We start from the raw sequence: 13,450 nt of genomic DNA, 5'->3' as shown, positions 1-13,450 counted from the left end.
ACAAGAGGGTGAAGGGATGTGCCCGAGGCCAGGGAAGATGCCTGTGGCAGAGGGCAGGGCTGTCCCTCCCTCCCAGGTCAGACGCTCTAACCCCGGACCGCCCTTCCTCCTCCTCAGCATCGCTGCTGCTTGTTTTTGCTGCCGACACATCCTGTTTATTTAAAAAGGCCCCAGGACAAAATCGGACACGGGACGCGTGAGCGAGAGGCCGACCCTGCCCCGAATCCAGGGGGACAGGCGGCCTCCTCCGCTCCCCGCGCTCCGACCCGAGCTGCTCCGTAATTACAAACACCTGCTCACCTCTGCCCCAACCTCCCGCCGGCCCCGGAGCAGCTGGAGCGGCGCAGAGCGCTGCTATTCCTCCCGGGAACAGCGCGTTCCCGGGGCCGGGGCCCGCCGCAGGCACACACGCTCCCCCAGCGCCCGGCTCCCACCCGGAGCGACACGGCTCGCCCTGCTCGGCCAGCTCCATCGGCAGGCACGTCACCAGGGGTTCAGCTGCAATAAAGCTTCGCCTCCAAGAGCACTTTAGCGAGACACCGGCTTCCAGGTAGGACCCGGACACCGAAATGCTGACCCTGCTGAGAACGGACCAACTTGCTGCGCGTCCCGGCAGCGGGACTTGCTGGGAGAAAGCCCCGGCGAGGAAGAGGTGCAGCTCCTCCCACTCTGTTTACTTCCTCTGCCGAGGCACTGCCTGCTTCTGGAAGCAGGACGGGAGGGCAGGAGGAGGTGGGGGAAGCAACTCCCCACCTTCGCCCTTCCCCAGCCCAGCCGGAGACGCCTTCGCCTGGGCACGGAGCCGGTGGAACCAGCCAGAAACCCCTTCCCAGCCGGCAGCGCGTCCCTCGCCTCCGAAGTGCCCCGCTCGCACGCTCACCGCCAGCTCCGGACCCGCATCTCCCCCCAAATCACTCACCTCCCCGCTCCCCGGCTCCCGCGAGCGGCCGGTACCCGACAGCCCCATCGCCGGCTCCCGGCCCCTGCTCACCGCCCAGCCATCCGGGCGCGCTGTGCCTTACGTTCTCCGGCTCTGAAGGCTTCCTGACGATTTGCATAGTTAAGCCGTAAACTAACCACAACATTCCTCTTATGATTTTGCAATCTGCTGGAATAACGTGGTCGCTCTAAGTCGAGTCGATGAATCATCATCTATAAACCACAGCTCTCGTCACCGGGGCTCTCAGTGCTGGCTGCAGCCAGAGTGATTAATCCGCCAGGATGCCAAGCTTAACCTACAGTGCAGGGCTATTTATTTTCCAAACTTGCAAGCCTCCAGAAAAAGACTGCTGTCTTCCCTATCCCCTTTGTGGTGAGATGTGTCAGGCTGTGGCAGGGGAACCAGGGACAGGGGACCACCCTGTTGCCCACAGGACATCCCAGCGTTAACCATTGGATCGTGCACCTTGTAACTACGGCACCCACACCCTTCCCTGGTCCCCTCTCACTCCCTATGCCATGGCACCCTCAAAACATGCACCAAAACACCACTTTCGCCAGCAGGGATGAGGTCATCTCTGGGAGTCCAGTTCCTGCACCAGAACCACCAGCTCCTGCCAACCCCAACCACACTGCTTTCTGCTGGACGCACTGGTGGGGAACCAGGTCACTGTGATGGCATTGTGAGAGAGCCTGTCCCTGAGCCCAAGTGCTGCTGGGGCGGCACCTCCTTCTCTCCCATGCCAGGTTTCAAGTCCAGATTGGCTACACAGGGGACGTCATTTGGCTGCCAGCAGGTGCATCGTCTCCCCTTCCATCATTACAGTGCCCTGAGCTCTTATGGGAGACAAACACACCATGGAAAACCACTGGCTCCTGTTTGTTCCTTAAATCAGGAGGGAGCAAGCCACGAGCCCTGTACACCCTAGTGTAGAGGGAGCCATGCGTGCCAGGCTGAGCTGTGAGGCACCTGGTTTTGGTGCCACTCGAGCCCATCCTCAGGCACTGCAGGCAGCGAGCTGCAGGGTTTTTGCTCGAAGGCGGCTTTGCACCCTTGCCACAGGCTCACTGCGGCAGCACAGGGACACATGCCAACCCTCTCCCCAGCATGTCACACCAAAGTCTGCCTCGACAGGGACTGTGGAGGGAGCTACATCCCACCAGTGTGAGCCCCAAGCCCTCTGGCAGCTGGGAGCACCCACTCGGCTGTGCCGCCTGTCCCGTGTGCAGGCCCCGCCAGCTCTTCACTTCTCCCGCGGGTGACTTCAGATCAACGGCATTTATGATGTTCTCCGGGGCACTCAGCTGCGGAGCAGGCTTGGGCCGAGGTCATTGCACGCAATCAGGGAGTTGCAAATTAAAACCAGCTCGAGATAAGCTGAAGACAAAAGGCTGACTCTACGCTGGCCAGAAACGCCTGAGGTTTGCTTTGCTGCTTCTCCAGGAGCCCCAGCACAGCTGCCATGGCCGTGGGCATGCACGGGTGCCTCCTGAACATCCCATGGGATCCTGAAATGGCACCAAGGGCAGGATGCACTGCCCTTTGGGCACCTGGCACTTGACTCTCATTCCTCTTCCCAGCCCCACAGATTCTGTGCAGGGCATCTTTGCTAGGAACAGGGCTGGCACTATACAGCCATAGCTCAGGAGCATCCTCTCTCCACCACCTACATTCATCCTTCCACCTGCTTTCAAACTCTCCCTCTGGCAGGCTACACCAGTGAGAGCCAGGGCAGGGACCTGGCCAATGAGCACCTGCAGCACCAGCCTCTTTAGCCACCACATTGCTCCGGCACCCAAAGTCCCCATGGAGCTTCCTTCCCCACTTGCCGATGCCGCAGCAGAGGGAGAAGCACCCACAGCTGAGCTTTGATACTGCACAGCCACTGCAAACACTGCTCCCCACACCTCCCTACCACCCCTCGAGGCAGTCTGGACATGGAACACAGGGAGGACAGCCTTGGAATACATATGTGTGTCATGTAACTGACTCCCAGGGCCTGGAGCCTCTGATCCAATGGTCTGGAATGCCTCAGGCCTCACTGCCACCCACCGCCACGCAGCCTGGCTTCTCACGACCGCACACGGCACCCTCTGCTCATGGGAGAAACCACAAAGCAAAACAAGCCGCTGCCAAAACAACAAGGGGAGGAAGAAGAATGTCTGCCGGCGACTTGGCTTTGATTGCTTGTGTCCCGGGGCTGGATTTGATGCTGTTGGCTGCAGAAGCAAGTCAAAAAAATCAAAGGGCCAGGCTCAGATTTGATAAGAATGAGAGAGAGCACGGGGCTCACTCGGTCCGGCTCCAACAGCAATGGCCTCGAGCTGGGCTGTTCCTCTGATGGCAAACAACAAACTCTGCAAATCACAATCTTCACGTGGCAGAGATGGACAATGCCAAAGCCGTGCCCTCCATCCCGGGAGACAAAGACAGGCCCCATGCACACTTGCCAGTGCAGCTCTCTGGCACCACAGGCCACAAAACATGGCCAGTGCCAGAAGCAAAGTGCTGGCAGTCACAGCCAGGCTGCCCTGCCATGCCACAGGAAAGCCCTGTGCCATCTCCCAGGCTACTGGTCTTAGAGCAAGCAGTGTGTCAAGGGTGAGGAAGGGCTGGTTGTGCAACTGCAGTGATGCTGGACCCTGCACAACCGTGCCCATTGCTCACACCTGAGTGTGGGTTCATCTTGGGCAGTGCTGGGAGCTGGTTGGGCAGGGGAGCCATTCACCAGGGCCCTGTGTGGCTCAGCCCAGCACAGCTGGCACTGCTACCTTCCCACTGCTCACTCCGTTATCCCAGGGAAGCACTGAAGTGATTTTTACAGGACCCTGCTCACTCGGATCCCTCCTTGAATCACCGAGGGCTTTTCCACAAGAGGAAATGTTTCTTTTCTGGGTTGCTGCTGAGTTTTTTAAAAAGTGATTTGATTGCTTGCGAAGGGAAAAATGACCCGAGGGGAAGAGAGCCTAACGTTTGGAAGCAGTAGAGATGAGCCCCCACTCTGTCCCAGGCAGGGAACGCGTGTGTTCTCTTCCCTGTGGTTTGCTTTACCCTGCTTCCCCCCGGCCACACGCCGACCCCTCTCCGAGCCCTGTCAACAGAGGAAGGTGCTGGGTCAGCAGTTTGCAGGACACAGAGCAGCATCCATGCACGCCACAGACAACCAGGGGCAAAGCAAGCCCTGTATCCTCATGGAAGCAGACTCCTCCCGAATTTTCAGCTGTGCTTGCTTTAGAAAGCAACTTAGCAATGACCTATTTCCCATCCATTCCTAGTCAAACCTGAATCATAACAACAGATAAAACAACTCATCCCGAAATCCAACAGCTTCTACATCGTGCCAGGAAGATGCTGCAGGTCCCTCACTGGGCTCGGTGATGCCCAGGCTGGATCCCAAACCCTGTCCTGAGGAGTACTCACGTGGGCACTGGTGTGGTGAGGCATTCGCTGCGAGGACACATCGACCTGTTGCTGGAGAAACACGAGTCCCAACTCGGGGGCCAACCAGAATGAGGGGGTTCACCTCCCCGAAGTGACTATGTTATTATTGCTACCTGCAGATGTGATCAACCAGCACGGAAGAGCCCAGCTGGGGGGCCAAAGAGTCCATCAGCAAGTGGTCCATTGGCAGCCTGTGCTGGTGCTACCCTGGAGGAAGGTGGCTGGGTGTCCCTGCCTGCCAGTGCTTGTCCCTGCTCCGAGCCTACAGGTCTCCCTGCTGTCCCTGCACTGCCAGCAGGCTGTGTGGGGACCCAGGGACCAAGCAGCCATCCTCCTGTGGCGACGCATCCTTCGATTCTTTTCCCAAATATGGCCACATCGTTCTCATTAAATCACCCCCAAAACTGCAGCTGAGATTTTAGGAATGTGAGTTTCCATTGTGTTTGCCTGACTGTGTGGCCTGGAGGGGCGGCAGGGGAAGCTGCTGCACCCTTGTGATGGGGGAACGAGCACGATGCACCTTACAGGGCATCCCTGGGGGACAGAGTTTGGGAGCAACTTTTAGTCCAGACTAAAAGAGGAGGTGCCAAGAGAGGGTTACAGGATTGCTGTCAGCTCGAGTACCACTGTATCTCACACCTCACCCACCTCCCCTGCACAGGCACCCCAATATAAACCTCACCTCTGACCGCAGGTTTGAAGAGCGACAGCCTGTACCGAGCAGCACATGCACAGCACCCATGGGATTAATGCTCTGTGAGACATTCTCCTCATGAGGCTGCACTCAGCGGGGACCAGGACCACGGGATTTGGCCAGTTTTGACTTCTCCTGGGTCCTGCAGCCTCAGCCTGGTTTCCCTGGCCACCAGCAGCCCTGTCACATTGCAGATTTGTCCAAAAAATGAGCCAAATTCAAGCCCTTTTATGTCCCATCCCATCCCAGCAGCAGTGACATCCCATCAGCAGAAGTTGAACCCATGCCCTAGTGCTGGCATCCCTGGCACCATTCCCAACCAGGAAAACCGCTCCATCACAGACTGCCCCTGATCACCCGTGGATAATTTCAGTGCTGTTTTAAATACAGCCCTAGTCAGCACAGCCTTAAATGCTTGCAGAACAATTTATTGGTATTTGTGACGCAAACTTTACTGGCCACATCCAGGGCTGCATATGTACAATGTGCTGTATTATTACAACAGGATTTTGTGACAAGTATCTCCCTGCATCTGAAAGAGAAGTTGTCAAGCCCTTTGTCACTAACAAGAAGCCACTCCCCAGACTGATGAAGATCAAATGCTTCCCAGAAACAAGTATCATTACTCTCATTAGCTGCTGTGGTTACTGAAGCAGGAGCACTTGCACAATTTGCAGTGTTAGAGGCAGTTTGATGAGCTTTGGACTTGATCCTCGTGGAGGGAGGGGAGGTGATGGCATGGCAAGGCTGGAGCCCGGTGGGAGCTCTGCTCCTGCACTGGGGACAGGGCGCAGGCACTGTTTGGAAGCCTGAGCCCTGCCAGCCCCTGCAGGGGCTGCTGATGGCCAGAGAAACCTGCCTGGCCAGATTTTTCCTGAGGTTGCAGGACCCATGAGATATCAAACCTGGCCAGACCCTGCTGGGATGTGCTTCTGCCAAAAAAGTAAACGGGTTGTTTATACAAATCTGGGCTGGGGCTGTTTATCTGCGTCGGTGAGGGGAATGGTTTGTGTTTGGGGAGGGCGGGACAGCGGTGGGATGGATAATTCAATTTGGGTTTTGGCAGGGGGCAGGGAAGAGGGTGGGCCTGGGAAGGGCTGTCGGGCCTGGCAGGGGACAGCGCTGGCCGCCTGGCCAGGTCACACCGTGGGTCTCCGCCCTGCCAGCACAGCTCTGGCACTGCTCTCGGCAGAGGAAGGGGGGTCTGGGCGGCTCCAGTCCCCTGGGTGCCACGGAGCAAGTCCTCGAAAGCTTCAAGGCCAACACACAGGGCCCTTTCGCCAGGGAATACGTGAGCACCGTCTGACAGCAGCGCCGAGGGGGATCGGCATGACGGCACGTCCGGCGGGCCGCGTCCCTCCACCATGACTTCATCCCCCTCTGAGTCATCCCCAGGGCGGGCAGGCGGCTCCTCCAGCCGCCCATCGGACCGCCCCGACACTGGAGAGAGCATCATCAATGGCTGCGCCTGGCGGGATGGCTCTTCGCCTGCCCATCTCAGCATTGCATGGGAGCCCCATGGTTTTTCCCCCCAGGAATTCACCAGCACTGCCGTAGGAAGCATATCTGGCATGCTGTGGCCACTCCACTACCACACGGGCAACGCTACTCCAAACTCAAAGCAAATTCACTCTGGAATAAAAACCTCACGCTCCAAGCAGAATAATTATGTTGAAGTAGGGTCACTTTCCATCCAGCCCGGTTTCAGCCCAATGCTTGTGCTCCCACAGCCCGGCAAGACAGTTTCCCAAAGGGCAAAGCACATGGTGCTTCAGTTTTGGTGCCCCTGCTATAGAATTTGAGGGGTTCACAGAGAGTCATTCTGAAAATATCCTGAAGACCGACTGCCACAGACCCTGAGGTGACACATCCGCACAAGAGCCTTTCATTACAAGCTCATGCAAATTTATGCTTATTACTGCACACTGACAATTGGATCAGACTCTTTTACCGTGGCACAAATTCTTTTCTTTCTTTCCAATGAGAAATGACAACTAGGAAGCTATTTCTCTTCCCATCAATTCCTCCCTTGCAGGGTTAAATTGCCTTTTCCATACACAAAGACAGAGGATTATTTTACAAATATCTTAACCTCAGGAGCCTTAATATTATGCATCATGACCCACTGGATGTGGGTACCTTTCACTCTTCAGTCCAGGGAAGGCAGCGTGCCGGGAGCATGAGCCCTGCCTTGGAGCGGGTGGCTCCGTTTTCTGACAAACTGGAACTGTAATCATGTGAAGCCCCTGCTCTTGGCAGGAGATTTTTTAACAATAAGTAGCAGCTTTATAAGGAATATCCCTTGCCAGGGGACCATCAGCCAGGGAGCAGTGGGATTCTTATTTTTTAATGGACTTTTAATAAGCAGGCCACAAAGATAGTCCTGACACCAGAGCAGCTTCATTTCTATGTGTAATTATCTCCCCTTCGCTCTCAAGCTCCCCACAGCCTCCAAGAGCAAATAAGACCACCAACCTCTCCATGAGAAAAGGAGGAAGAAACCAGCATAGGGCCACTTGAAATGCTCTTTGTATCAAACCTCATCCGCTCCTCTCATCTGATACAAAAGCCAACCTCTCCTCCCCTGCTCTAAATTAATTAAATCTCAGCTTTTGGTGTTTAACTGCTGGAACCCTTACCAGCAGGGAAATCCATGCTCAGAGCACAGGCCGTGCTGGGAACACAGTGCCATGCATCCCAGTGCAGCAGGAAGGCTGCCTAGGGCTCTGTCTCCTCCCTGCACATTGCCCATCCCTGTGCTGTCCCTCCATGTCTCCTGTCCTTCATCCCGTCACCATCTCTGGTGCCTAAGACTGGGCAAGTAATGGCAGAGCTGCAGGTGTTGGGTCAGCCCAAAACTGCAGGCTCCTCAGTCACAGTCCCCACTCCTCACCAGGCCACATGGATGACAGGATGAGGGACCTGCACAGGGTTACAAACAATCCAGGACCCCTGGGAACAAGCAGGAGGATGGGTAGCCAATGTTCCAGCTGAGCCTTCAGGATGGGTTACTCCCAAATGAGCACACTTCTGCAACACAGGCAGAATTTCAGCTGCTTCTGAAAAGACTCACTAAGCAAAATCCCACCAGGAGCATCCCTCCATCCCAGCCCTCCAGGCCTGCCAGTATCTAACCTCTCCTATGCTGGTTGGCTGCGTGCCAACCCCAGCCTGGCCTGGGAAAGCAGTTCCCAAGGGAACAGTGCTCAAGGGAGATTGTGAAGGGGTGCAAGGAGGATGCTTCACTGCTCCCACCAGCTTCTGACAGGACTTTTAACAACACATTCCTCCCTTCATTACCACAAAATCCCACCCTAGCACAGCCTCCCCCTGCAGCACAGACCTAGCTGTGCTGCCCCCGCAGCCTACGCAGCAGTGTGCCCTTCCCAAGCCTGCACATAGGCTCTTCTAGTGCTCCTCTCATGCAGCCTTGCAGGAAATGGATGCAAACACTGGAGGTAGCACAGCACAAAGTGTGCATCTCAAAACCCATCAAGAACTCTGGGGAAGAGCTGCTCCTAGCTGGATTATATACAGCAACTGCTGTTTAGCACCTCTCTCCTACTGCAAATCATGCAGCCAGCCTGTGGCTCCCAAAGCTTTTCTGAATATCCCACCTTCCACCTGAGCAACCAACAGTAATGGGAAATATGCACTGCGCCACTTCCCCCTCGCAAACTCAAGGGGACTCCCCTTTCAAAATCAATAATCTGGTTGAGATCTGCTCCAGGGGAGGTGCAGTCGCTCCCTTCGGTGCAATTCCTACTTGCAAAAACAGCCCTGCCTTTTCCTACGGTTGATGAAGCAAGTCCCTGCTTCCAAAGGCTGGCACTGAATGAGGTTCCAAAGGGCAGCACAAATCTCCAGTGCCCAGGCTGGACCAGGCTCATAAGTGAGGGAAAGCGTCATGGGAAATCTGCAGCTAGCGATGCTTTGGATAATTTTAAAAACCAAAACACAAATAGTCCCTGCTGGGCGCAGGATGGGCAAGCCTTTGGCCTCAGGGGTAGGTAGGCTGATGCAGAGAAAAGCCTCTCACTCTCCACACTTGCTCAATTTAACATTGAAACCAGAATGAGCTGTGCTAAATGTCTCCACCGCTAACTAGAAACAAATGTGGCCTCATGTTCTAGTTGCTGTGATCTAACAAAACAGACCATGGTAAACACTATAAAAATGTACTGGAGGGAACCACCCTGTGTTTGCTGGGAGAGGGACTGGATAATCTAATAGGGCTTTATCCATCCCTAATGTCTCTGAAAAAAAGAAGGGAAAATTGGGCCCCGTCCATGACATTCGTCATGTGCTAGCTATTCTGATGCCTTAATGCTGCAGAAATCAAATTGGAGTGAGGCTACCTATCTGCTTCCCAATCAGGATCTAGGCCCAAGTGCTGCTTTTTATGGCCATGCAGCGTGAGGAGCTGCTGATGTCAGTGGTGGCATGGGCCAGGCCAGTTTTTCCATCCTTATTCCACATTATCTGAGGAGACAGTCCCTTTATGGCCACCTCACTCTCCTCATTACGTGAATAATCACTCACTTCATGGATGTGGGGATCCACCAGCAGGACCTGCCTCTGGCTGAAAGCATCTGTGGGGATAAGGCACCTGCCCAAAAGGTTAGCACTTATCTGGGTACCTGGCTATTGTGGGATCAACAGCAAGGTCATGTCTAGATTTGTATCTTGGCCATGATAACGGCAAGGGTTGACTCAGTCCCCTACCCACAGGCACCTTGTAGCATCCTGATATCTGCTCTGCCCTTAACCATAAGGCTTGAGGGTCTCCTCTAGCTTCAGTGCCAAATCAGCCAGCCCCACAGGCATCTCCGACACCACACACGCTCCAGATGGATTTATATGCCTCTGCTCAGGCACCACCAGAAGTCACTGCCACCCAAGTCGTTCTCCTCCCACACCTTTGCCTACAGGAAGAGCCTTGGGCAGGCTCTGCAAAGCAGGAGCACCCCCTCACTCAGCTCCCAGGAGCCTTGTCATTGGCACCACAGCTGCCATCTCCAGAGAGGAGAGAGCCCCACTCGGTTCTTGCACAGAGCCCAGGCTGCACGGGCAACCCTGTGCTCCTGACACGCAGCCAGGTTTTCTGCATTTACTCCATCCCCTTTTTTAAGCATCTTGGGTTTGTTTGCTTTTTTAAAGATACTGTGACCTTGGCATAGGGACGGACAAACATCAGCTGCCAGAAAAAAGCATGTTCTGAAAAGCTACAAGAGCACAACCACAGCCCCATCACAGCCTGCAAGCAAGATCCCCACATGGGGAGGGGAAAAAGCAATGCTTGGGGGCTCACAGAAAGCACTACAGCTCCTTGCTCAGGCCAAGTGACGACGCTTCCAGGCGCTCCTCCAGCTCTTACCTGGCTCTTCCCGCGCCGCCGGTAATTCCTCCTTACGAGGTTCTTGTAATTCTCATTCTTCTTGGTCAGGTAATAATAGAGGACACAGTCAGCCACCGTCTGCAATGACATGGGCAAGTCAGGGAACAGAAGGTCCTGTTCTCTTGTGCTGTCGGGGCACAGACTTCCAGGAGCAGCATTCAGACCCGGCCATCACCGGGTCTCGTGCTGATCCTGAAGACCTGCAGCCCAACAGCTTCCTTTCCCCTCTCTCCCAAAGGCCGCCGGAGCTGGAAGAGTGGGGTCATGCACCGTGACCCAGTAAAAAGGCTGAGCTCTTCCAAGGGACAGACCAGGGTGGTCCTGCAGGTGTGAGGAGACAGAGAGGGGGTGCTGAGCAGAGAGCACCTCATGTTGGAAACGAAGCAGAGGAAGGGCTGACCCCAGATGACCGTGGCAACCAGAGGCAGAAGAAGGAGCTGCCTGTCACCCTCTGTTGAGGTTACACGAGGCACAACCTGCCACGCGACTGTCAGCTGGTGTTACTTCCACCCATTAAGCTCGCTGGCTCGAGCGCCCACGACTTTCTCGTGGACAGATTGAGATCCCAGCGTTCAGGAGCTGCCATCCCAACTCCAACTCCAATGGCTGGCTCCACAAGCACCATCACAGATTGGACGTGTTAGGAAAACAAGGAACTGTGGCCAGGACATATCCTGCTCCTGGAACAGCACAGAGCGTGCCAGCATGCTGGGAAAAGTCCTCTGCTGAACTGGGTGGACACCTGAATACTGGTCTTGGGCTACACCTTCACATACAGGGATCAGTGGCTGCATGAACAGGAATAATCCCACAGACCCATCACACCACAAGTGCTCAGGAGCCGGGGGCAGCTGCATGCGCCCGGGGGTGCCCGGGGGCTGTGCTCGCCCCATCCCTCTGCAAGGAGTGGAACCATTTGCAAAAACAGATTGCAACTTTTAAAGTGTTAATTGGATCTCCTTCTAAACTAGCTCTGATTATACACACACACGCGAACACAAAAACTTACAGTCATCTGTTCCAAGGGCTAAGATCACTATTTTTTTATAATGCAATTTAAAAATCTATTAATTCATTACATTGAGCCATACTTTGCATCTCTCTCCAACAGGATAATGGATGTGTTCTGTATCATAATTACAGCCTGATTTACAAACGAGTACAAATAAAATTAGAAGACATTTTACAGCTTGGAACACAGACTGGATTGTGAACATCATCCAAGTCCCACCGCTTTCGGCTTTACCAAATGGGAAAGGCTGAAGAGCTCGGAATCTTACAGCAACAGCAGCAGCACGAGGTGGCTGCTGGCCTTTGCTTCCTTGTTATTTTGGACAGAAAGGTCAAGGCCTTATAAATTATTTCCCCAGTCTGAGTCGTGCAGAAGCAGAGAATAATTTAAGGTAGAAAGGACCTCTGAAGGCCACCCTCTAAAGGGCAGAGGGGTTCCCCCAGAGTGAGGGGACACTTCATGGATGACACCCTGCATAAGAAGGGCAGAGGATGCAACTAACTACAGGGACCAGAAAAGCAGCAGCTCTCAAATGTTTCCTGCTCAGGAGAGCATCTGGGTGATGGATATCACTCTCCTTCCAGGCTGTGCCTGTTCAGGATTTGCCCATATGGCCTGTCCCACAGAAGGTACCTGGTCTTGCTTAGAACAGGACCAGAGACTCGCTCTTCACCATATCTCTTTCTCAAACCTTTCTTCATCAGCCCAATTAACAGTAAAATAAAATTCCAAGCAGCACAACACAGAGGCCTGGGAAAGGTCCCACGAGCAAACTCTTCCTAAACACCAAGGGGAAATGTATGTGCTTATAGGACACCCACCCGAACTGTTGGATGAAATGGGACTCAGCCCACCCTCATGATCTTCTCCCTGAGCAAAGAGACCCCTTCACTTTGTGCTGGGCAGCCGAGTACCCACCCCCTGTGTGACAGCCTGGCTGGTGCAAAATGCCTCCGGGAGATGCTGGAAAGCAGCTCCTCAGGCAGATCACGGGGTGGGCTGAGACACCCACGCGCCAGGCTGGCTGTGTTCACACCTCTCGGCTCCGAGCTCCCAGTCTCTCCGCAGCTGACTCAGTCCCTCGTCCCTGCAGGAAGCCGGGAGGCGTCTGGACTGTGCCCGGGGCTCAGAGCCACCACCGCCCACAGGTGCCCAGCAGCTGCTGGCAGCTCCAGCACCACAAGCCAAGTGATGGAGGAGAGACAGCATGATTCAGGTTAAAGCCAGGCAGGGAGGCTTACCTTCCTGTCCAGAAAGGATGCGATCAGGCCAAAGTTCTTCGGATGCTGCATGAACCTGTGGAGCAAGAGGGAGAGGGTTAGTCTGGGTGCTGGCTCCGACCCCCTCACAGCTGGGCTGCCATGCCCTGCGTGCCCAGAGCAGCGAGGACAGATCCCTGAGGGACTTTTGGGTTTGAGAAAATACTTGTCTGCTGCTCAGCTTCCCAGAAAGACAGGAACTTTAAATTTAGCCCAGTGGAGCTGGGCTGGTTGGGAGCTTCGATGTGCGAATGTTCATCATGGGAAGAGGGGCCAGTAGTGCTTGACAGGTGCTCATCACCCTGCTCAATCCCATGGACACCCGAGCCCACACCAACAGCAGGACAGGCACAGAGGGCAGCAGAACACTTGGCCAAGGTCACAGGATTTGGCAAGGAAAGGGAGAGGAATTGCCATCACACAGTGGCTCTGCCACTGAGCAGGACCCCAAGCCCCGCTGGGCTGTTGGGAGCAGCTGCAAAGGGCAGGAAGGGAAACCCAAACCCCAGGAGGAAGTACAGAGCTGCCACATTGCTGAGTAGCTCAAGAGATCCCTGGTGGCACAGTGGCTCCAAGGAACACTGCCTCATGCCCAGCAAGTAGAGGAGCTGTCAGCAGGCGCATCTGTGGCTCCAGCAGCCCAGGAGCCAACATTGCCCGCTCAGGGGAAGCTGACCCCAGGCAGAGAGATGGTTCTTCCAACAAA

The 13,450-nt window shown here is 55.0% G+C and overlaps 1 protein-coding gene across 14 annotated transcripts in view; it reads right to left on the bottom strand.

Annotated features, from left to right (window-relative positions):
- NCOR2 (nuclear receptor corepressor 2) overlaps positions 1-13,450 on the bottom strand; it is a 238,664-nt gene that overhangs the window by 64,067 nt on the left and 161,147 nt on the right. For all 14 annotated transcript variants that reach the window (XM_027652404.1, XM_027652403.1, XM_027652408.1 and 11 more), the window contains 2 exons: positions 12,727-12,781; positions 10,453-10,551 (listed from right to left, as the gene is read on the bottom strand). In XM_027652404.1, coding sequence (XP_027508205.1) covers positions 10,453-10,551; positions 12,727-12,781 — 154 coding nt within the window. The remainder of the gene's footprint in view (positions 1-10,452; positions 10,552-12,726; positions 12,782-13,450) is intronic.

Source organism: Corapipo altera, unplaced genomic scaffold (assembly GCF_003945725.1).
Source record: "Corapipo altera isolate COAL_440 unplaced genomic scaffold, ASM394572v1 67, whole genome shotgun sequence".
Taxonomy (NCBI): domain Eukaryota; kingdom Metazoa; phylum Chordata; class Aves; order Passeriformes; family Pipridae; genus Corapipo; species Corapipo altera.
This window is presented reverse-complemented; position numbering and strand designations above follow the sequence as displayed.